This window comes from Carassius carassius, chromosome 49, assembly GCF_963082965.1.
Source record: "Carassius carassius chromosome 49, fCarCar2.1, whole genome shotgun sequence".
Classification (NCBI taxonomy): Eukaryota; Metazoa; Chordata; class Actinopteri; order Cypriniformes; family Cyprinidae; genus Carassius; species Carassius carassius.
The window spans coordinates 16593989-16616847 of NC_081803.1; the positions used below are offsets into that span (position 1 = coordinate 16593989).

At 37.1% G+C, this 22859-nt stretch overlaps 1 protein-coding gene across 3 annotated transcripts in view; it reads right to left on the bottom strand.

Moving 5' to 3' along the window:
- LOC132132669 (ubiquitin carboxyl-terminal hydrolase 25-like) overlaps nt 1-22560 on the bottom strand; it is a 28873-nt gene extending 6313 nt beyond the window's left edge. The window contains exons 1-25 of one of the 3 annotated variants that reach the window (XM_059545133.1): nt 22320-22559; nt 20342-20419; nt 20046-20190; nt 18333-18456; nt 18054-18216; nt 16640-16726; nt 15669-15806; nt 15338-15414; nt 14962-15035; nt 13802-13953; nt 13029-13156; nt 12235-12330; nt 11798-11962; nt 11470-11687; nt 11320-11390; nt 10999-11227; nt 10252-10473; nt 10037-10176; nt 8559-8717; nt 7936-8031; nt 5775-5953; nt 4564-4642; nt 3902-3981; nt 1375-1498; nt 517-712 (exon numbers count right to left, since the gene is read on the bottom strand). In XM_059545133.1, the coding sequence (XP_059401116.1) occupies nt 517-712; nt 1375-1498; nt 3902-3981; nt 4564-4642; nt 5775-5953; nt 7936-8031; nt 8559-8717; nt 10037-10176; nt 10252-10473; nt 10999-11227; nt 11320-11390; nt 11470-11687; nt 11798-11962; nt 12235-12330; nt 13029-13156; nt 13802-13953; nt 14962-15035; nt 15338-15414; nt 15669-15806; nt 16640-16726; nt 18054-18216; nt 18333-18456; nt 20046-20190; nt 20342-20419; nt 22320-22361 (3262 nt within the window). In that variant the 5' untranslated portion in view covers nt 22362-22559. Of the gene's footprint in view, nt 1-516; nt 713-1374; nt 1499-3901; nt 3982-4563; nt 4643-5774; nt 5954-7935; nt 8032-8558; nt 8718-10036; nt 10474-10998; nt 11228-11319; nt 11391-11469; nt 11688-11797; nt 11963-12234; nt 12331-13028; nt 13157-13801; nt 13954-14961; nt 15036-15337; nt 15415-15668; nt 15807-16639; nt 16727-18053; nt 18217-18332; nt 18457-20045; nt 20191-20341; nt 20420-22319 lie in introns of all 3 variants that reach the window. The other 2 variants (XM_059545132.1, XM_059545134.1) reach the window with 2 other exon arrangements.
- Nucleotides 22561-22859: the final 299 nt, after the last annotated feature.

Sequence of the window (22859 nt, forward strand, 5' to 3'; positions counted from 1 at the left end):
ATGAATGATTCAATGTCTTGCTCATTAAGACAAGGACTTGCGCCACCAACTGTCAGTTTTAATTTCATAAAGTATATCATTTTTTAAATAATTTAATTGTATTAAAAATCTATTTTTAAAACAATCTTATAGTATGATTTATGCAATTGCAAGTGCAGCGTAAATGCATTTATGCCACCTTTGAGGTGCATTAAAGTCTGTGTAAATAAATCTAAATGCCAATTCAGATGCAGCTTCTGTGCCAAATATGCTTACTTCGATACGGATTTCATTTGATTGGTAACAGCCCTATAGTCTATAATTATTCTAACTCTATGTACTGATTAAATATAAGAATCTGACATGAAAGATGACGCATAAGGACACTATAGAACACTATCATCTAAAAAACTTTTAGAATTGTTTTTTTTTATTTTTTTATTTTAATATACTGAATCGAAATTTGATTTCTAAACCGAGAATCGATTTTATTGTGACCCAGAGAATATAACTGAAATTCCCACTAATAAGACTTACGCTCCATTTCTTGGCCCAGGTACGAGCACCATCGGTTCCTCATGTCTTCGACAGCCACTATGTCTTTCTCCTCCATCTCATCCACCAGCAGCAGTGGAATACAGGCCACCACCAGCTCATTCATGATGCTCAGACCTGCATTCACTTCAATCTCCTCGCCTGTCTCAAAGAGGACAGCCGCATGTTCGTTCAACTTCTGCGAGACATAAAAAGAGCCCACAAAAATCAATGCATAGAAACATGGTAAACACTCGTCGCTTTAATGAAACATCCCCCACATCAGAGACATTCTTTCAGTCCTCGCAAAAGGTGAAACAAGGACAACGACGTGCTTCCCGCTAATGTGTTTACGCAGTGAGCCCAACATGCTTCCTATTCCAGGACTGATGATTATATTACGAGCACAATAGCCATGCGGGGGTCACCGGGTACATAGATGGGGAGAACAGCAGTGAATTGCAAAGTCAAAGCAAATGTTTATTACAGTTGATTTACAACAGCAACAAATAGAAGCTTCAACTTTCAGATTTTAAACCTAAAGTAAATCCAAATGCCATAAAAGTATGAAAACAGTCCATGCCCGAAGCAAAACTTTGACAGAAAATGAAAACAGGATTTTAGACTTGACAGATAAAACGTTCATAATTGTATTTGCAAAACCACATATATGCCAACTATTGCCCTTAATGCACTTTGTACTGAAATGCTAACCAGATTTGTTTCAGTCACTGGTGTTAGAAACACTGTTTACAGGAAAGCATGTGCATTGGCATGAATAATACTGGTCTGAGAGCTGTTAGGAGCTCAGTTTGAGCTTGCTGTAGATCCGGGTTAATAGTAGGTGGTTGATTCACTCACTAGCAGGCACTCTTTGCGGTAATGGGCGATCAGCTCCTCATCGTGGCCTCTGTATGGCCCTTTTGCCAGGAGCTCTTTGTTGTACTGATAGGCGTAGATCAGGTACATCAATGCTTCCACGTAACTGCAATATAATAAATGAAAAGAGCACATTAATATGGCTTTTTAACTAGAATATACATACATAGAAGATACATTTGCAATCCAAATAAAATATAAGGAAATTAGTAAAAAGCTGCATGATAAATGTTTCTTGAAGCAATAACCAGTGTTGGGGAGTAACTAGTTACATGTAACGGCGTTACGTAATTTAATTACAAAATTATTGTAACTGTAATTAGTTACAGTTACTACGAAAAAATTAGTAGCCTAATTAAATTACAGTTACTTATGAAATTTTTAACGATTACAAAGGGGATTACATTTGAATATTTACACACATCCACGTACAGATTTAACTGATTTATTTCCCAAATTGCACTGACTATTCTGAGACATACCGCCCTAATAATTTCCGGGATGCAGAAACACAGTCTGGTTCGTAGAATCCAGTCATAAAAACGGAATGCCTAACGCGGACGGAATATGCCACATTTTGGATGACTAAATCAAAAGTAGGACAGTACACTTGAATCAAAACATGACATCGACTAGTGTCTGTGAATATAAAGCCCCGAAAATGCAATATATGACTTGCTCATTCTGCGTGTCTGTGGAAATCAGGCGCGGACTGGACACCGGGAGAACCGGGACAATTCCCGGTGGCCTGGAGGCCGATTTTGCCCCACTATTTAATATCATTATTGTATAATTGCCTGCCGAATGTACTAAAGCGATCATTTGCGAATCCACCATTTGATAATTAAATCTCTAATAAGTCATGAAGTGTTAGTCATGACTCGCGCGCTCTCCGCGCCTCCGCCAAACGGTTTGGATCAGACTCCGAGTAATCAATGCGAGAGAGAGAGAGAGAGAGAGAGAGAGAAAGAGAGAGAGAGAGAGAGAAAGAGAGAGAAAGAGAGAGAAAGAGAGAGAGAGAGAGAGAGAGAGAGAGAGAGAGAGAGAGAGAGAGAGAGAGAGAGAGAATAGAGTGGAGTGTGGAAGCGCACAGCTGGAGCAGAGAAGCAGAACTACTGTTCAGGGTTTTAGGTCAGTTTCATCTGTAAAGATGCTTTTTTTGTCTTTGTTTTTTTTTATTTTTTATTTAATCAACCAGCAGCACGTTGCTCACCAGTCATCACTCAAAATACTATATAAAGGACATCATTATTATCAGTTGTAATGTTACAGTAGTAATTTATCTGAAAAAAATTTCCTATTTTTTTATAGGTTTAGGGGCAGCTACGACAGACAACAACACAACCCTTACGAAAATTAACATTTTAATATTTAACTATAAATCCAGAGAAAATGGTTACTATTGTTTAAATGTGGTAACCAAAAATGTAAAATTATTTTACAAATGTATTCATTTAAAAATAAATACAAATCCATTTGCAAAAAAACAAAAACAAAACAAGGTTATTTTACTTTTATATAGGCTAATAAAAGCAAGGTTAATTTTTGTAAGGGAAAAACATGACTCGTGTACAGTATTAGGATTTTTCTATAAAGATATTGTAGTATTGTAGAGTGTTGTATTGTAAAGTATAGTTTTGTTCAATCTTGAGTATTAAAGTCATGAGAGAGATGGATAACAGGGCAAAATAAAGAGACTGAAGAGAAAAATGGAAGTGAAGGTGCAGTTCAGGAGAGAACTTTTAATTATTTTGCATGTCCCCAAATTAAAGATTTAAACCTTTTTTTATGTCAGGTCCATACAAAAAATAGTTTTGTCCATGAATTTGTTTGTATGAGTTTGAATTTTCCAGAATTTTCCTCCCAGTCCGCCCCTCCTGTAAATTAATGGCAAAGACATGGTTTCATTTACTACACATAGGCCTACTGAAGCTCGCAGTGTTTTCAACCCCTGCCGCCTCAATATAGGAGTACACGAGCACATAAACATAATCTCTAGAACTGCTCTGTGTCACTTAATGTGCATTTTACTTATTTTGAGAAAACTATCATCATATCATATACAAAGAGACAGCAGTTTAAAAAAACACCAATGTTTCAGGAGTTTATTACACAGAATACGTCACATGCTTATTAGATAACTGTATTTAAGTCGATGTATATGCCTTTATTTATTATTCTTTAATTTTCACACATTTAGAAAAGTAATCAAAAAGTACTCAAAAGTAATTAGTTACATTACTTTAATAAAGTAATTGAAAAAGTTACACTACTATTACATTTTAAACAGGGTAACTTGTAATCTGTAACCTATTACATTTCCAAAGTAACCTTCCCAACACTGGCAATAACTGTGGCAACCTAGAGTTAATCAAACATAATATGCTGCCATCTAGTGGTGATATAGAAAAGCACTGTAGTATGGTTTCCTCTTTTCATTTGTTTCCATTGTTTTCATGTTCATCTTGAATGAAAAGAAAAGTCAAGATACAAAAAAATAAATCTTCACCTTTTCTTTAGGAATAATTCCAGGCCGATTAACAGAAGTACTGTCGTGTCACGGAATTTCCTGTAGTCCTGATGCCACATCTGTGCCAAAAGCAGAAGCATTAGATTATTTTAAAAATACAAAATACAATTAAAAATAAAGCAATTACATTACAATTACTTGCAAACTGCTTCCTTGAACTCAACATCCCATGATTTGACCCACCCTGCTGTAAAGGATTTTAGGAAATCCAATTCTTTGTTTTTGCCGAAAGAAAAATAAATCTCCTGCTAAAGGTGCCAATATTGATTATATCAGGAAGAATAAAAGAAAGAGACACCTTCTGAATAGGTTATCTAAAAAAATATATATATATTTTTAGCACATTTATTTGAATATTGACTTGAATTAATAATTTTGTATTATATCTATCTATCTATATATCTATCTATACACATACTTTTAATTATAGTATATTTTTTATTATATAATAAAAAAATATTAAATATTATTTCTTAGATACTTCCTTTTCTTACAGAATGTTTTCTTACATTCTTACAAATACATAATTCAATTGACGAATCTGCATCCTGTTTCCAACATGGGTAATTCAGAATCTGGCTTATCATTCACAATTCAATTTCAAACAGCGGCCGAACGTGGACAAGAAACCCTTTGCTCACCTCGTATTCCTCCATGTTCACCTCGTCAGGCTTAATGAGCTCCAGTTTAGCACGTGCCACCTTCATGATGCTCTTACACCTGCAGGGAAGAACAGGGCCGTCACATTAGAGCTCAGGCGGGACTCAAGAGATGCTCTCAGGAACGAGCTACATCCTCTGGCCATGAATCATACTTTATTACCCAAAACAAAATGGAAAGAGAGCGTCGCATCTGGGGCCATGCTCACATCAATCTAATTACCTCGCTCAAAATAGAAGAGAAAGAAATCAATTTGCTTATGAATATGGATCACGCTCCACACTGGAGAGTGCAGTCTGCTATGGAGACGCACGAGACTGTGTTTCGAACCACAAGACTTTTGGGCGCACAGACAGGAAGCTGTTTGGTAACACAATGATCCGAAACCGCAGCGACTGCTATAACAAGCTGATAATCACTGTCTGTGTCAGTCTGGGATGCTCGAAATGGAACTGGCCTTTGGAAGTGGAAAGCTTGTTAAAAAAATATAGTGGTCCCAACAAGTATTTGGTACTTCAGAAAATAAATAAATAAAATAAAATAAAAATAATAATATAGATTTTTTTTTTGCACAAAATATTAGTATTTATTTGTATTAAATCAAGTTTCCCACAGCTTTTGAACAATGGTTTTCTGTGATTTTTTAAGTTGTTTTACTGTATTTTTTAAAACTTTCTAGCTGCAGAAATCTTTTAGAGTGGAGCATAACTAGAAAAAAAAAACATGGATCAAAATCGACAAAATCATTAATGTGAATTATTTTACATTTTCCATTAGTTTTACAGGCCTAGAAATCCCATTTTAAAACTGCCTAATTCTTCCAGGCTTTCTATGATGGGAACCCTGTAAAATAAATGCAGCTGGGCATTAATATATATAAATGACATCTATACAAGTGTCTTAAAATAATTACAAATTAAATTTAAAAATTAAATTAAAACTGTAGTTTTGTGTTTTGTGTATAGAATCCTTACGAACTGATGCAGAATGAAGTAAAAACTATTTACTTAAAATTAAATATTAATAGAATAAAATACAAAAATTAAAAGACTCAGAAGCAGTCATTTTATTTTTGCATTTTAGAGAGATGTTTTGCAGTTCGTAGAAATAAATAAAATAAAATAACAAAAACATAAAAATTTAATTACATTTTATTTAAAAAAATAAAATAAATGTTTCTTATGACTCATACCTCTCATCAAAGCCAAGGTTTCTGTCAGCGAACTGCATGAGCAGAGTTCTCTCCACAATCTTTTTGGGTGCCTGGTTGTGAACGAAGTAAACAATGACATGCTGCAGTCGGTAGTCCCTCTCGGGGGGCGTGTCCTCCTGAGCTAACCTCAGCAAACGAGTGTACTCTACTTTCATTGCCTGTTAGAGATAGAAGGAAGTCGAGAGACAGTGGGAAATAAACAAAGAGAGTTAAGGCCCGTTCACACTAAGCACGATAACTATAAAGATAACTATAAAGATAACGATATTAGCGTCCACACCAGCGAACGATATTGTCCGCGCGTCTGCTGCTTTAAATTCTCGAGCTCATTACAGCAGGATTGATTCTGATTGGTTGGCAATGTTTTTATCGTTCATCAGAAAAAAAAATCGTTCTGAAAGTGATTCCAACGACATCGTCTCTCTTTGCCTTTATCGTTAGTTGTGGTGTTAACAATATTCTTTAATATTGAGAAAGATTTTTAGAAATATCTTTATCGTTATCTTTATAGTTATCGTGCTTGGTGTGAACGGGCCTTTAGAGATATGCAGAGATGGATGTGTTTATTTAGAAAGTCTTACAAATGCAAATGAGCTAGAAAATAATTGAATCTTTCCATCTACACCAGAAGGTACATAAAGTAATGACTGATTTGGTGCATGTGATTGTAATGTCTGTAATATGACTTAAACATCTTTAGTTGTAGAAATAGCTTGTGTGCAGAGTGAAAGTACACAGCTGGACAACAAGTGAAGACAAAAAAAACGACGCCTATAGAGATCTGCCAATGAAACAATTACGTTTACTTGCTTAAATAGAAATGCACATTAATGTGTGTCACAATTAGCCAAAATAATATTTTTCACCTGTAGACCCTTGACAATGATTTAATGGAGTAATCTTTAAAGTTTTAATTAGTACTCAACGTTTTCTGCCATGTTGTGTGACAGCCTAAGATACCAAAACCAATGCTAGTTTATAAAACAAACAAAAAAGTTCTCTCCCAAGTGCTTCCACTGCTGCCAGCATTAAGTCAGAGCATGTTTCAGAGTATTCAAGTTTATTTGTATAGCGCTTTTTTTTTTTTTTACAATACAAATTGTTACATGTATGATTCATTGGGCTTTATAACACTTTTAATTGGCAGGAAATTACTTGTCTTTAAAAGTTTTGGTTCAACATACTTACCTGTTGATCAAAAATAGACTTTAATTTTAAAATTAATTAATTATTTTTTTATTTAGTAACTTTCAGGAAGGTGTAATGATTTTTGCAACACAATTTTATCACTTTGATAAGAAAATCTTATTTTGCTGAATAATTTTGGATACTTTTGGTATTCTTCTTTGGTAACTGATCAAGCAGGTTTGTTGGAACATACATACATCTCCAAAGAACCCTAACATGTCTTCAAGGAAAACTAGAATTTGTTAAGCTTTAGAGGGGGTGTACCCATTTATGCTGTGCACTGTATTTACACACACATACATACACACACCTACACACACACACACACACACACACACACACACACACACACACACACACACACACACACATATACAATTATAATTATTGATTAATTACAAATGAATTCCCAAACCCAAAACATACAAATTATTTTACAAATGACTACTTTGTTTATTCGGTTTAATCTACAAAAAAATAAATTAAATATAATTTCATTTTATTTTTAAAATACCATTATAATTGATGATTTACAAATGAACAGTCAATGCCTATAATATATATAAATTATTTTACAAATAATATTTTGTTTTTCTATTTATGAATGCCTATCACCTACAATAAACAAATAAGTAAAGATTACTGAGATCAAATTTTATACTGACAGCACTAATTTTGTTTAATCACTATTGATACCAAATAACTGGAGGCTGATATCAATCCAATCTTAGGTGTCAACATACTTTATACACACTTCTCTATTTACAGTGGATAATGAATAATATAATGAATAAATAACATTAACCGCATAATAAAACAGGATGCAGAGGGTTGTCACAGCCTGCAGTGTAAACAGCGAGCTAACAGAGATAATGAGATGCGCAGGGGGAGGAGGTGTGGTCAAAAAGCTAATGTGATGCACAGGGGGTGTGGCATGCTGCAGGTCATGTACCTTGAAGAACGCTGCTTCAGGCCCACACTTGTCATGAACACTCCTGGATTTGCCAATGGCCATTATGACACCCTGCATGTTTGGGGTCATCATCGCCTGCCCAAGGAGGGAAGGATATTACTACACCGGCTACGCCTCCAAAACTCTCATTGGCCAGTCCGCATGCCAATCACACCACAGCTCAGCCACCAGCGAATTAACTCAAGCCAACCCATTGAAGTAAACGAATTAGTTTTGAACAGAAAAGCTAATTCGAAGTCATGCCCACAGCATTAAAGATGTTTAAACATTCAAAACAGGATCATCATGCAAGTTAATGTGCCTTTGCTTCTTTAAATAAGTAATGAACACCATAGTGAGCTGTGTAGATGGTACATTGAAGTGAAAATAATACTATGATCTTAAGCTTGCGCTACATGCTTCATGAAGGAAAAATAAGTCAGGCAAAACAGAACCTTTCCTATTTTGTAATGTTTTACCGGGGGCAATGTTAGTAGTTTGGGAGTCCGCTGGGAGTAACTTGCATATAATGTTAATCTGAAATGGGTTTGGCATGTTTGTGAAAGGGATGCTGGGAGATTTAGAGCTGCACGCTCATGACCAAACGCCACCTAGGACTCTACCTCATCATCATAACCTCCCTCCTTCGACTGAATGACAAAGGTTCCTACATTAGGAATGGCCACCTCCACCACCTGCTGAGGTGCGGAGTCGTCCTGCTCAGGGTCAAGGGGAGGACAGGGGTCAGAGGTCACCTCGCTGTCAGGATGTGATGACTGAGACTAAGAGAGACAGAAAGAGAAAAAAAAAGCTTTCCGAAAGAGAAAGCGGGCTAGAACTGAGAGAGCATGTTCATGTGGGTACTAATCCAGTTAATCTTTTTATTTATTCATTCATTCATTAATATTATTATTACCATTATTAAAATTATCTATATTATCTAGATCATGGAAACAAACTTTCCTGGTTTGTTATGAACCAGATTTTGTACAATCTGCCATCAGTGTCACCAATTTCAGTTGGGATGTTTCTGATTGGCTTAAACAAATAGCTCTGTCCCAAACCTTTTTGCTTTTTCAAGGGAAATCTAACTATTGCTGCTCTCATTTTTACTTTTCTGAAATGAGACAAGCTCGATGACAGATGACGAAAGCAACCTCCGAGACAGCGTATGAATCGTTTAGAGTTGTATTTTTATGTTAAACTGGGATAGGAGAAAAGTATGTGGGTAGTGGAAAGTACATGTACTCTTTTAATTAATATATTTAAAAAAATTATTATTCATGAATTACAAATTAATTACCAAATCCAACACAAACTAATCAGAACTCAATCTGTTCCACAAAAAAGAAAAAAGTAAAATTTTAATGAACAACATGTTTTTTTTATATAATTAATGATGAATTTCAAATGAGTTGCAAAACTTTACACATAAAAATTGTTTTATAAATTATTATTTTGTTTTCTTGCCTTAGACAGAATTAAATTTGACCTACAAAAAATATTTATATTTTAAAAATTACAATTTTGTTTTCTCCAACTGAATGTGTATGACCTACAAAAATAATTGCATCAGTATAAATACTGCGGTCAATCCAATCTTAAGCATCAGAAAAACCCACAGTCCCTCATCAGCTAAAGCAACACACACTTCTCTTTCTACAGTGGATAATGAGTAATATAATGAATGAAGAACCTCATCTGCATAATGAAAAAATAAATGCATAATTATTTGTAAAAAAATTGCTCATTATTCTGATGGATGAAGCAAAGTGCAAATACAACAAGATGGATAAAGAGCTTTTTATTTTTTTATTTTGGGATATCTGATTGATCAGAACCAAATACTCAACGTCTGGTGTGTTTCTAAGACAGATGATGAAAGCATAAACAGTGTGACATGAAAACGAACACAGTTCACTTCCTAAAAAAGACACACACAATTTAAACCTACTGGCCTTTGTTCTCATTTGTAGACATGAAAGTTTGCCCTACATCCAACTACAGAACTTTCTAAACGCACACTTTAAAGAGTGCTTTGGTCTCCAGAACCGTCTGAAGGACTCAGACCTTGTTCATCATGTGTTTATGTATGTCTTACTGTGTTGAGCAGGGCCTCTGGACTCCTCTCATCATGCTCAGCTGCAGCTTTGCTGATGGCTCTCTCTGTGTCCTCCTGCAGGTGTTTGGAGTCTCCGGTGGGCGACTGCTGCTCCATGTACTCTGGGTCATGCTGAGGGGCTGCTGAGGGAGCACAGAATGAGTTTCCATGAGTTAAGGACAGGTGTTTCAGATTCAGACATGTGAAAGGCTCACCGGTGTTGTCTGGAGGGCAGGGTTCAGTGCACATGGGTTGGGCGGCCACACTGGCGGTGGCCAATGCCAGTTTCTCCTGCTGGAGTTTGCGTGCTTGAAGAGCGTCCCACTCCTTCATCTCTCTCTCAAAGAGCTTGTTATCTGCCTCCACATACTCCTTTAGATCAGGAGGGAGCTTGTCCAAGCCGCTGAGCATCTGCCCGGTTTCTTTATCAAACTCTTCTGAGACACACAGAAGCACAGAGCCATTTCACAAACACGCATTGATCGAAAAGTGAACTCATCTTACCTGCCATTTTATTTATTTTTTCTTAAATAAAGCCAATTATGATTATGACTGTCAGTTTAAAACGGATCCCAACACCGAAAATCTTAATTACCAAAAAAAAACAAAAAAAAAACAAAACAAAAAAAAAACACTACTTTGAAAACACTCTGAATAGGGGGTTGTCATATTTTAATATTTAGCAGATTTCTAAAGATACAGATAAATATAGATACATAACTTAGGGAGAAATTGGAGCGTCTCTTAAAAATAAAGAATCAATTTATTAATTTAAAAATGTAAATAATTATTTTTAAATAAATGTACATTTTTATTTTTAAATTAATAACTAATCACTGATTCCATTTTATTTTTGAGTGGAAAATAGAAGTTTTTAGATTTCACTACTCAGCTCATTACCTGTGTTGATAACTCATAAGAGACTAATTAATGAGTAAACTTGCAAATGTGGATTAGGTTACCTTCGATAAGAAAGGGCTTCTTATCATCAATGTACATGAGGCAGTATGCACTGGCATTGCGATATCCACCGAACGAGTCTCGCACCAGCTCCTCCCAGGATGACTTTGTCACCGAAATATCATTGTATTTCATCCATCGCTGTTGATGTGGGTCAAAGATGTATGCCCAGTAGTGACCTGCATTAGCCTGACCCTCGTGGACTAAAACGGCATGTAGCCGGTACGGCACCTGAAACACATCATCATGAACAAGATGAAGTCATTCTGGGGAAATTTCCAAGATGGTTAGAAAACTAACTGATATCTCAAAAAGCTTCTCACCTGCATCATAGACTTGTCAGAATACATAAGCTCAATGGTTCTGTGGATTCTAGATATACTGGCCTGCAGATCTGACACACACCAAACAGAAACATTGCTACAAAGCCCAACGCAGTATAAGCATATGTTTGCCTGCATGAGTGTTTGTACCCCTGGTGTCGTTCTCCACCTCACTCCTCCAGCGGTGCAGACAGCCTTCCAGCACCCGCAGCTCCTCCTCTGTGATGTGCCGTGGGGCAGGGTGCATAGGTAGATCTGGGGGCACACGAGACTGAGTGAACGGTTTATGGATCGAAACCCGTTGCTGTGCCTGTGGACCAGAGCTGGAGCCCTCGGCTGGGACAGATGTATCCGGCTGCTCACCTGTGCTGAAGTCCATGCAGAAAAACACTTTAATATCTCACAAATGTATTAGAGAGAGAAAAAAAAAAACTATTCCAAATAAATGTTCAGACTTGGACCAGGTGAAAAAACTTGCCTTGCAGGAGGTGGCAGATGTGCAGTCGTGCCAGCAGGTGGTGCTGTTGTATTGATGTCCTCCACAGGCGACGTGCACACAGGCTTGCTGGACGCAAACTCCATGGCATACTGAAGAACATCGGCCAGAGGAAACCGCTTGGGCCCTGAGCCATAGCTCAGATACCTGTCCCAGAGAACATTTTAAGAAAAAAATGGATCTCAAATGAGAAAAGGGTAAGTTTTCTATAACCAAAAGCAGAAATATGAAACAAAGTCAGTCGGTATCCTCAAACTCATTCTTCAGGAACATTTCAGCCAAAACTCAGCATGTGACTTGTGTCTTTCCATTAACAATATAAAAGCTGCTTTCATGTTGAAAGCTGGAATTTTCCTGCTAAGCAAGGTAACAGCAAGTTCTCTCTAGATCAGGGCAGAGGCTAAACAGAGTTAACAAACCTCTCAAGTCGCTGCTGGAGAACAGTCAGGTGCTCCTTTAGTCTTCTGATCTCCTCTCGTTTTATCCGTGTGATGTCTCTGTTCCTGTCCATGTACCTGGAATCAATTACACAAGATGCAGTTTCACTGAAAACTGGAAGTATTTTGTGTTGCATATACAGGATCCTTGTCATTTGATGTTTCACAAAACATTCAAAAACACAGACAAAAGTAATTTTAAAAACATTTACATACATACATATATACAGTACAGACCAAAAGTTTGGACACACCTTCTAATTCAAAGAGTTTTCTTTATTTTCATGACTATGAAAATTGTAGAGTCACACTGAAGGAATCAAGGGCTATTTGACCAAGAAGGAGAGTGATGGGGTGCTGCGCCAGATGACCTGGCCTCCACAGTCACCGGACCTGAACCCAATCGAGATGGTTTAGGGGTGAGCTGGACCGCAGACAGAAGGCAAAAGGGCCAACAAGTGCTAAGCATCTCTCGGGGAACTCCTTCAAGACTGTTGGAAGACCATTTAAGGTGACTACCTCTTGAAGCTCATCAAGAGAATGCCAAGAGTGTGCAAAGCAGTAATCAAAGCAAAAGGTGGCTACTTTGAAGAACCTAGAACATGACATATTTTCAGTTGTTCCACACTTTTTTGTTATGTGTCCAAACTTTTGGTCTGTACTGTACATTCATACATACATTATATATATATATATATATATATATATATGTATATATGTATATATAAATATACAAGTATGAAAATTAATAAATTATATTACAAAAACACCACTACCTGTCCATGTATAGCATGGAGGGAAACTCTAGCTTGTTGTGAATCTTCTCAGGTCGGCCTAAGGTTTGATTAAACTCAAACCTAGACAGTTCAAAGGTCAAAACCGGTGGGAGTTCTGTGAACCAATGCTGCAAAAAAAAAAAAAAAAAAAAAAATTTACATATAACATATAATGTCTTATTTGACCACACATGTCAACAATTAAAGTGAGAAAATGCCTTTGACGTCTTTAAATGAATTTGGTTGATTTTGGTTTTCTCCAAAACTAGATTTTCTTGCCTTAAAAAACATTTTATTTTCCAGAAATCGGTGTTTAGCAGTATTTGAACTCTAGCATGCTCCATGAAAAGCCCATCCTTGTAAGCCATCCCAACTCCATCTCCCATGCTAGAATGAACACTGGTGACCTGATCACATTCTGAGCCCTGAGAGAGACACGATGTGCTGGGCTTTCATTAACATCCCAGCCTGTTGGTGCTGAGAATAATGTACACCAGAGAATCTCCTTCTTTATTTGCACTCAGCTGAAGTAATTAGCAGGAAGCAGCTGCAAAGGGATCTGCCCAAGGCGGCACTGATGACTGAAAAGCCATTATGTAACATCTCAGTCAGAGGTCATGTTTTTTTTTTCTTGCACCTCAAAGATTGTGATTGGACGGCAAACAGAAGGAATATCTTAGAAAAGGGAACAGTTTAAAATGTTTGAGCATATCGTGGTGCACTGGGACAGAAGAAAAAAAAAAAAAAAAGAGACAGACAAGCTCTCTACAAACCTCTTGCCCTGATTTGGCAGAGTTCTCGGCAGAATGCAAAGACTCGATTTCTCCCTCTATCATGGCTGCTTCTAAACACTCGTGCAGATCTTTGAAGCCGTTCACCTGCAGAGGGTACTGTCCAAACATCTCAGTGTTTTCAAATTTCTTTCCTGTAAAAACACACACAAGTTTACATCAGTCGTTAGTTATGCTCTGCAATATGCTCTACACATAATGATAATCTTATGAGTGTATTCTCTTTATTTAGTGGACATATGGATATGGCTCTGTGAAAGTGTTTCATGCAAAATCCCCCAAACAAACATGCAAATTATGGTTTGGTTTTGTCTAGAAACGTGCTACATTGTATGCAAAAATGAAAATGCTCAGGAAATGTAATAACCACACGGTCCCGTTATGCACATTTTACTTTATTACACTATATTTGTTATTATTCGGCTATATTATTCAAAGCTTTAATTTTCAGCAGCCATTACTTCAGTTTTCAGTCACATGATCCTTCAGAAATCATACGATATGCAGATTTAATGCTCAAGAAACATTTATTATTATTATCAGTACTAAAAACAGTTGTTCTGCTGTAATACTTTTTTTTTCTTTTCAGGATTCTTTGATTAATAAAGTTTAAAAGAACAGCATTTATTTAAAATAGAAAACTTTTGTAATATTACAAATGTCTTTGCTTGATCAGTTTAATGCATCTTTGCTTACTACAATTATTATTATTTTTTTTCTTTTACTGTCCCCACACTTAATGTATCAATGGCAATGTACTTATTAACTAACTAAATCTAATAATTATCGAAACCTTATCCGGACCTTAAACCTTTGCATTTTAAAACAAGAAATAGTACATTTTGTGTGGTTTTATTAGGTTTGCAACAATATTTGGATACATGTGGTACTCAAAAGCCATCAAAACAAGTGCACATGCAAGAAGTCTTAAGATCTTAACATCTCGACAAGGTAAAAAGTTAATCAACTAAACATGTCTGTATGTAACCAGTATGTTTGTACGTATGTTTAATAAGCCCAAGGCCACTCTCACATCAATGACCATTACATTGTTTTAGAACTTGGGTTCTCCACATTACATTAACGCAAGGTCACTTTTCATTAACTAGGAGAGAGGGCTCATACAGCTGATGAATAATCACCTTCCAGGACGCCAACAGCCAGAAAACGGCCATAAAACAGGTCAACCATCGGGTTCTTCAGCTTCTCACCCTCTCTGTGTAGAAAAAGAGCAAACATGGAGTCACATGGGGCTGGAAATGTTCTGAACTAGAGGAGTCTGTGTCCTTTTGCGGTAGGAGTCACATGAGGACTGTCTTTAGCAGGAATTTAACGGTGCTAATTGAAGTCATAAAGATGAATGTACCACATTAATCATCATTAATGTCTGGTCCATCTGAATTTGAGGTGCGGTCATACATCATTCTAACTGAAATGACAGGATCACAGAGATACTGTGGAAAGCTTGTGAAATTGTGATGGTCATCAGATATTCTAGAGGGACGTATATGGTCTTACCTGTCCTCCTCTGCCTTTATCTGAAATGCATCCTCTAGCCAGTCCAAGAGTTTATGGGTGAACTCACTCACATCCTGCTGTACAAACAAACACCCCAACTCATATCCCGAACAAATGTATTCTTGTTTTAACTGGTCTCAATTTTTCCCTGAAGCTCACTTATGAGTTTACTTTTTATATTGCACCAAAAAATTTCATTTTTCATTTTACCCATTCAATGATCTTTGGAATGAAACACACTTTGTTACTACTGTAAAAAAAAAAAAGTAAACTTTAAGGTGTACTGTACCTTTAAGATTATATATTTTGTATGTAAATGACAGAAACTTACCTGCTGAGATTCACTGGACTTAAAGGCATCTTTGAGGATCTCCACGGCCCTGGATGGGTCCACATACTTTCGCTTGGAACCCACCAACAAAGAAAAGAGATGCCTCAGCTCCTGCATGAAGGGCAGGTTCCTGTGCTCCTATGGGAATGCAAATGGAGATCAAATTAAAAGACGACGGAGCATAGCACCAGCAAAATCAAGGTCATGGGTTTAATTACCAAGGAGTACATAACTGATATAAAATGTTAAATGAACCATTGGTTTTGGGATGTTGTATATTACCTTAACATTGATATAGGGTATGATGGCGAATTGTTTAGTGGATTTGGATGATTAGAGTTGATTAGTTAGGTTTGTCTGCTTTCAAGTAAGGTCATCTTTACCTGACAAACATCTCAATAATGTTATACAAGGTCAAAAACCTTCACCAGATCACATTATCTGGATTTTCTTCTTCGGGGGACACTTTTAATTGATAATAGATTAAAGTCTAGCAAGAGCTCAGCAGATGAAAGAAAACGAGCCATAAAGATAGAGAACATGATGAATTCAGGGCTCTGTGGTCTTCTATCAGTAGAGAAGGTTAAGCTCAGATTAGTGGCCATGTCTGCTGACCCTGTTCACAGGCTCAGGGGCCCCAGAGGAACATATAGAAGAAAGAAATCACACAGACAGCAGTTAGCCTGCTGAGCCAGACACTGTCCACTGCTTCTTTCACTTTTAAAAGCAGTCCGGAAAAGCGAGTGTGACAGTTTAACAGCTAGAATATAAGGACCTTGAAAAAGCACTTCCTCTGCTTCAGCTCATCTGGTCACAGGCCAGTCAGATGGATGAAAACCAGTGCTTGTAACAGTACGATAATATCACAGCATGCAGCTGAGGCTCAAACAAGGTCACAGTTGCTGGAAGTGTGTCTCGGTGAGAAATGGATTCTTAGGGCATGTGAGCTGGGTATCGGGTGGCAATCTCACCTTCTGAATGCGGGGCAAGTCCTGCATTCGTGCAGGGGGCGAATAATGCAACACCAGCCTCTGGAACTCCAGCAGGTTAAAAAGAGACTGAAACATATAGATAAAAAGATAAATATCAGTATTTGAGATTAGTGTGTGCCAGCTCTAATATTAACGCAACCCTGAGATGATATGTTAGACAAAATAAAAAGACTGCATGTGTTTCCCCCTAAATGCATTTGGCATTTTTCTCACGCTTAGTTGAATTGTCACTCCAGTTTCATTGTGTGAATGACTGACGGACTGTTTTTGGTGACAGATTCCCACATTTAGTGTCTCCTTGTCCAGATCTATAAATCCACAGAGCTGTGAGTGCCAGAGCAGCTGCTGTTCTTACATGAGCGGGGGCTTCTTCACGAGTCAGGTTACACGCAGGAGGTAAACAGCATGTGACAGTACTCAACGATCATTACTCAACTATCAACATGGTTCATGTTCTGACATCGCATAACAGACACAAACAATCAGGCCTCAGTAGAACCTGAAGTCACCTTCAAAGTTGTTTTAAAAAGCCAGTACAAATAGGAGTACAATATTAATGTGGTTTGGTAGTAATAAATAATTACAGTAATAATTAATATTAAATGTAGTAACAAATGAATATAATAAAAAATAATACATTTGCAATTGCAATTACCAGCATCATATAAAAGCAATTAAGACACTTAATTACAAACCATACAATTTCACCACTGTGTCTTTTTTTGGCTGTTAACAGAGAAAACAATATAATCACGGATAATTTTGAATGTGCCAAAGTGGTTATTTTTATATTTTTAAACACCCTGTTCACACACACACACACCAAAAGTTTGAGGTCGGTAAGATATTTTTTGTTTTTTAGAGGTTTAGAATGCATTTATTTGATACAAAAACATTTTTTTTCTATTAAACTTAAAATAATTATTTCCATTGGTGGCAAAGTTGATATTTTAGCAGCCACTACTCTAGTTTTCAGTGACACATATAAGAAATTATTCTTATATACTGATTTGCTGCTTATGAATTTTTTTCAGAAAAAAAAGTTTCTTTAGTTTCTTGGCATATTTCATCTACTCCAGTGCTCTAAATTTGATTTAGCAAAATCTAGATGCACATGTTCCATTTCATCTTCTCTGAATTAAATATGCTGATGCAATTAACAGCACTGATACAGCTGTATCTCTGCATTAATAACCGCATAACAAGGCCACTCGACTTCATTCAGATCTGCAACACAGGCGGGACTACCATAATCAAATTGTCTGGAGTATTATAAAATTAAAATAAGACACAATTAAAATTAATTAATTAAACTGTCATTTGTTGTTTTCCAGTTCATTAAATAAGCAAATGTGTTTCCAGTTGTAAAGCAATCACAGCGGCTGACACGGACCTGTATAACTGCACTGAACCAGCACGTGTTCCCCACGTTCTTCAGCCCTACGGGACAGTTCTCCTGCCTATTCCTATCGTGAGGGTTGGGTGAATCGCTCCATACTTCTGTGTGTGTGCGCTTCAGGCTGGCCTTGTTCTCAGCAATGCTGGCCTCCAGGACTCTGAAGCACATAGACACCAACTTTACTCCTGCCTCTTTACACTTTTCTGTACTAAAATCTACAATAATACAAAATATTCAGCAGGACAAAAGTTAAAAGTACAGTTAAAACCCCACCTGCTGATAGCCTGCTCTTCATCAGTGATGCCAGTCTCCCTGAAGGCCCTGTTTGACTCCTCCAGACTGAGAGCGATGGCCCGCTGAAGGTCATCTTTATCATCTCCAGTGAGATCAATTACATCTGAAACAATCATAGGAACACTGAAAGTAAACAAAGTAGGTTACTAGCAAATGATGTGTGTTTTTTTTATTTATATATATTTGTTTATTTATTTATATTTTTTATATAAATAAATTTGACTTGTTTCCACATATTGAATTGGGATAGGAGAAAAAATTTATAAAGAAATATTACAATCTTCACAGTTAGGTTTAGTTCACCCAAAAATGAAAATTATGTCATTAATAACTCACCCTCATGTCGTTCCAAACCCTTAAGACCTCCGTTCATCTTCGGAACACGGTTTAAGATATTTTAGATTTAGTCTGAGAGCTCTCAGTCCCTCCATTCAAACTGTGTGTACGGTATGTGTGTACTGTCCATGTCCAGAAAGGTAAGAAAAACATCTTCAAAGTAGTCCATGTGACATCAGAGGGTCAGTTCGAATTTTTTGAAGCATCGCGAAGGAATCACTCGATGTAACCGGATCTTCTTGAACCATTTCAAATGGAAGATCCGGTTACATTGAGTGATTCCTTCGTGAACCGGATATCACTAAACTGCAGTGTTTTGAACTAGCTGACAACAGACACGGAAGAGAAGACAATGCTGAAAAAAACGTAGTTTTTGCTATTTTTGTACCAAAATGTATTTTCGATGCTTCCAAAAATTTCGAACTGACCCTCTGATGTCACATGGACTACTTTGAAGATGTTTTTCTTACCTTTCTGGACATGGACAGTAGACCGTACACACAGCTTCAATGGAGGAACAGAAAGCTCTAGACTAAATCTAAAATATCTTAAACTGTGTACCGAAGATGAAGGTGAGTCATTAATGACATAATTTTCATTTTTCTGTGAACTAATCCTTTAAATTAACATTCATTTTACACAGCATTTACACAATTTTCACTCAAATATTTTAAAACCTAAAAACTGATCAGGCATTCACTAGATTTTGAACACTTTTGTGAAACAGCTAATGTCAAGAACATCTAAATTGTTAAATATCATCCAATAAATCAGCATGGCCTAGAGGTTATAACACTGTCACATGAATATCTCTTAAGCGTATCTCGAGAGTTTCAATAAAAACATGAGGCAGCATGCCAAACTAACATTCCCTCCATCAGCATTCTCTCAGCAGTAGGACTAGAGATTGTTTCCTCATCATCTGAAGCAAGCTGGGAGGAGTGGCAGGCTTGCTCTTTAAAAGGTCTGGCTCCCTGAGATGACATGCATGTAGTTATAAGAGAGCTGCCAAAACTCCCACTGTTACGAGTTACATGATGTCTCATATCTTTCCTTTCAGAAGGACGTGTGGAATAAATATTAGTTCTCTGGTTTGACACAGCAGTGCGTATATACTCCTGCAGTTTAGAAGATAATGAATCAATCTTAAAATCAAACTTATTAAGTTCAGGCACTAAAGCACAGACTGAAATCTAAAGTAAATAAATCATTTTTGCTGTCAGAAACAAAGCATTTACAGCTGGTTCTTCATTCAGATTGCATTGGCGCCATGGCATTTCATTGTACTGCACCACAGAGCAGTGTAACCTTCCCCTGGATTCCGGCCCATCATTGTTCTGAGATTTAAATACGTACTTGTGTCAGCCTGGCTGCCCACACTGATGTATCGATCATTGGTGATTTGGGCCGTCTGGTAATATGTGGCTTCATCTTGCTGTGGGACCTTGGCGTTCTTCTCGGTGAGAAAGGCCACCGCCTCGGCTAGGTCACCATTACTGACCTGGACACAAATACAGATGTTCGAACAACTTTCATTACATGCACTAAGAAACTACTTGTCTTTGAGCAAATAACATCAAATTTGCATCTACCAAATCTGTTATATTATATTATACTAGTTAGTTAGAGAGTTAATGAAACAGATGGTTCACCTGCAGTGCCTGCTGTAACAGCTGAACATCTGTAGTTCCAGTAACTTCCCTCAGCTGGTTCAGTAATGTCTGCTGGTGCTACGAGAAAAACACAAGAGAAACACATTTTTAAACATCAAAAACGGACAAATTCCAAACCAAATAAATAAATAAAAATAAAGGAACTGCACATTCTAATGTTGTGGTGCTTGAATATCCTTTCTAGTGCTTTATTTTTATTTACTTAAAATTTTATGTCATTTCAATATCCCAGGGGAGATAAATATAATATCCATGAGCACACCTGTTTGTTCTAAAATTTACCCACTACTAAATGTCACTTTTAAAAACAAGACAACCAGTTTTGGTCATTTGACATGTCTCTTCCTGTCTAAGTGGTTTTTTTTTTTTTGGCAGAATAAACTGCCAAATGGATCAAACGTTAAAGAGTCCAACTCTGCAAGACCAGGATCCAAATCACCAGCACCACTCAGCAACAAACAGAACAACATCTCACACCTCTGGCTGGGAAACCGAGAGTACTAGCCCTTTATCTCAGTCCTGGCTGCATTCAGGAATGGCATGAGTCAAACACAGACTTGTGCCAGGCTGAAGATGGAGGAACGGCACTCCTCCCAAGACTGAAAAACAGCATGACTGATCGGTTTCTACTCGTCTAACCATTGCTTTGGGCTCTACTGAATCTTATACAAATGTTCTTCTGCTTGCTCCATAATAGGTCTAAGATAGTGACATCATTACATAAACGAATGCACTGACCTTTTAATGCTTTACGTTCAAGATATGACATGATACGTGGTATGTGCGGTGCATGCATGTCCCAACCCTCTGAAGGAGGCACACCCCTCCCTGAGATGGGCTATGTAACACACATTTCTCAACAGTAACACGATAAAGCAACACAAGCTTGTAGCCAAATCAGGGCTGCTGAAACTTACAGCCCGTGCACTTTCAGTTTATGCAAAATACATAGTTTTACATTCCCCACCACCTGCTGTAACTAGTTCAGTTTAATTAAGATCACTTCTTCAGTAACTGCATTATACTCTGATAAATTATCTGCCTATTAAACAAAATTTAAATGATTCTATTAAAAACCAAAGCAGCCCCTCGGTGAGCACTTTACAACCACTACAAAAAAGACATACAGATTCCATTTTAATCTACAAAAACTAGACAAGAAAAAGAAAAGCCTAACAAGAAAAGCCTAATTTTTACAAACAAATAACACCATAAAAAACAACACATCAAATGCCTATTTACAAACAAGATATTACATTTAAAAGCTAAAAATGACAAAAACAAACATAGATAAAAATAGATGAAATTGAAATCAAAGAAAAAGAAAGCCCTGATGTTTACAAACAAGTGAAATAATGTTAAAATCGACATAAAAACTAACAAGGTAAAATGTCAAGTTTAAAAACAGATTAACACAAAACCACGATTCAATCAACATGAAACGGCGAATGTTTACAAACATAAGGACGAAAGTATGAATAAATGTTATGAAGCAGCAGTGTGGGTGTCAGAACATAAACAAACCGCTACACGAAACATAAACTCCAAAGTCACATGAGACACCATAACACTTCTGAACACTCAGACTTCGCTGGGTATTTAGTGAGATTTAAGAGCGTTTTGATGGGGAAGTTTAGTAGCTTTTACTATGTTAGGACAAACGCGACTGATTAACGTTGAGTTTAGCAAACTTATGCTGTTTTATGTATAGTAGTTTATTGTTTTAAACTGTTTAACTGATTTAAAACGCATACGTGTGTAAACACAAATAGTCCAGCGAATATAAGCAAAAACAGAAACGTGAGGCGCGGCTAATGTGATGCGAACACTAGGCCTCAGCAATCAAACCGAACCAATGGAACTTTCAACGCGCCCATAAACCTGTTTGTAACACAAAACTAACCGAGCCGAGACGAAACGGACTGGGCCAAGCCGTGTATGTGTGCGCGCGCGTTACCTTCTGAGAGTGCTGCTGCAGGACATTCTGCTCCACGGTCATGGCCGGTTCCGATTAAGACGAAATGGACTCAGGTTAGAGGGAGAAATCGGAGCATACAGGGATTAGAGTAGTTTGAAATGGGAGAGTTAAAAAAATAAAAACCCTGTACTCATCGGCGCTGCAGAGTACTCGAAGAGTACAAACAATGCTCACATCTCTGACATCCATTAGCTGGGTCTGAATCACATGCGCGCGCGACTACGTCATAGCGATGGATATAAACACACCCCTACACGCACACAACAAAACAAAACAATGCACCCATAAAGCAATAATTTAATCAACAAAGACTTAACAAAAAACCCCGATGTTATTTCCCAAAAATAAAATACAATTGCCTGTACACGCACACACACACAAACACACACACACACACGCACACACACACACACACACACACACACACACACACACACACACACACACACACACACACACACACACACACACACACACACACACACACACACACAGATATATATATATATATATATATAT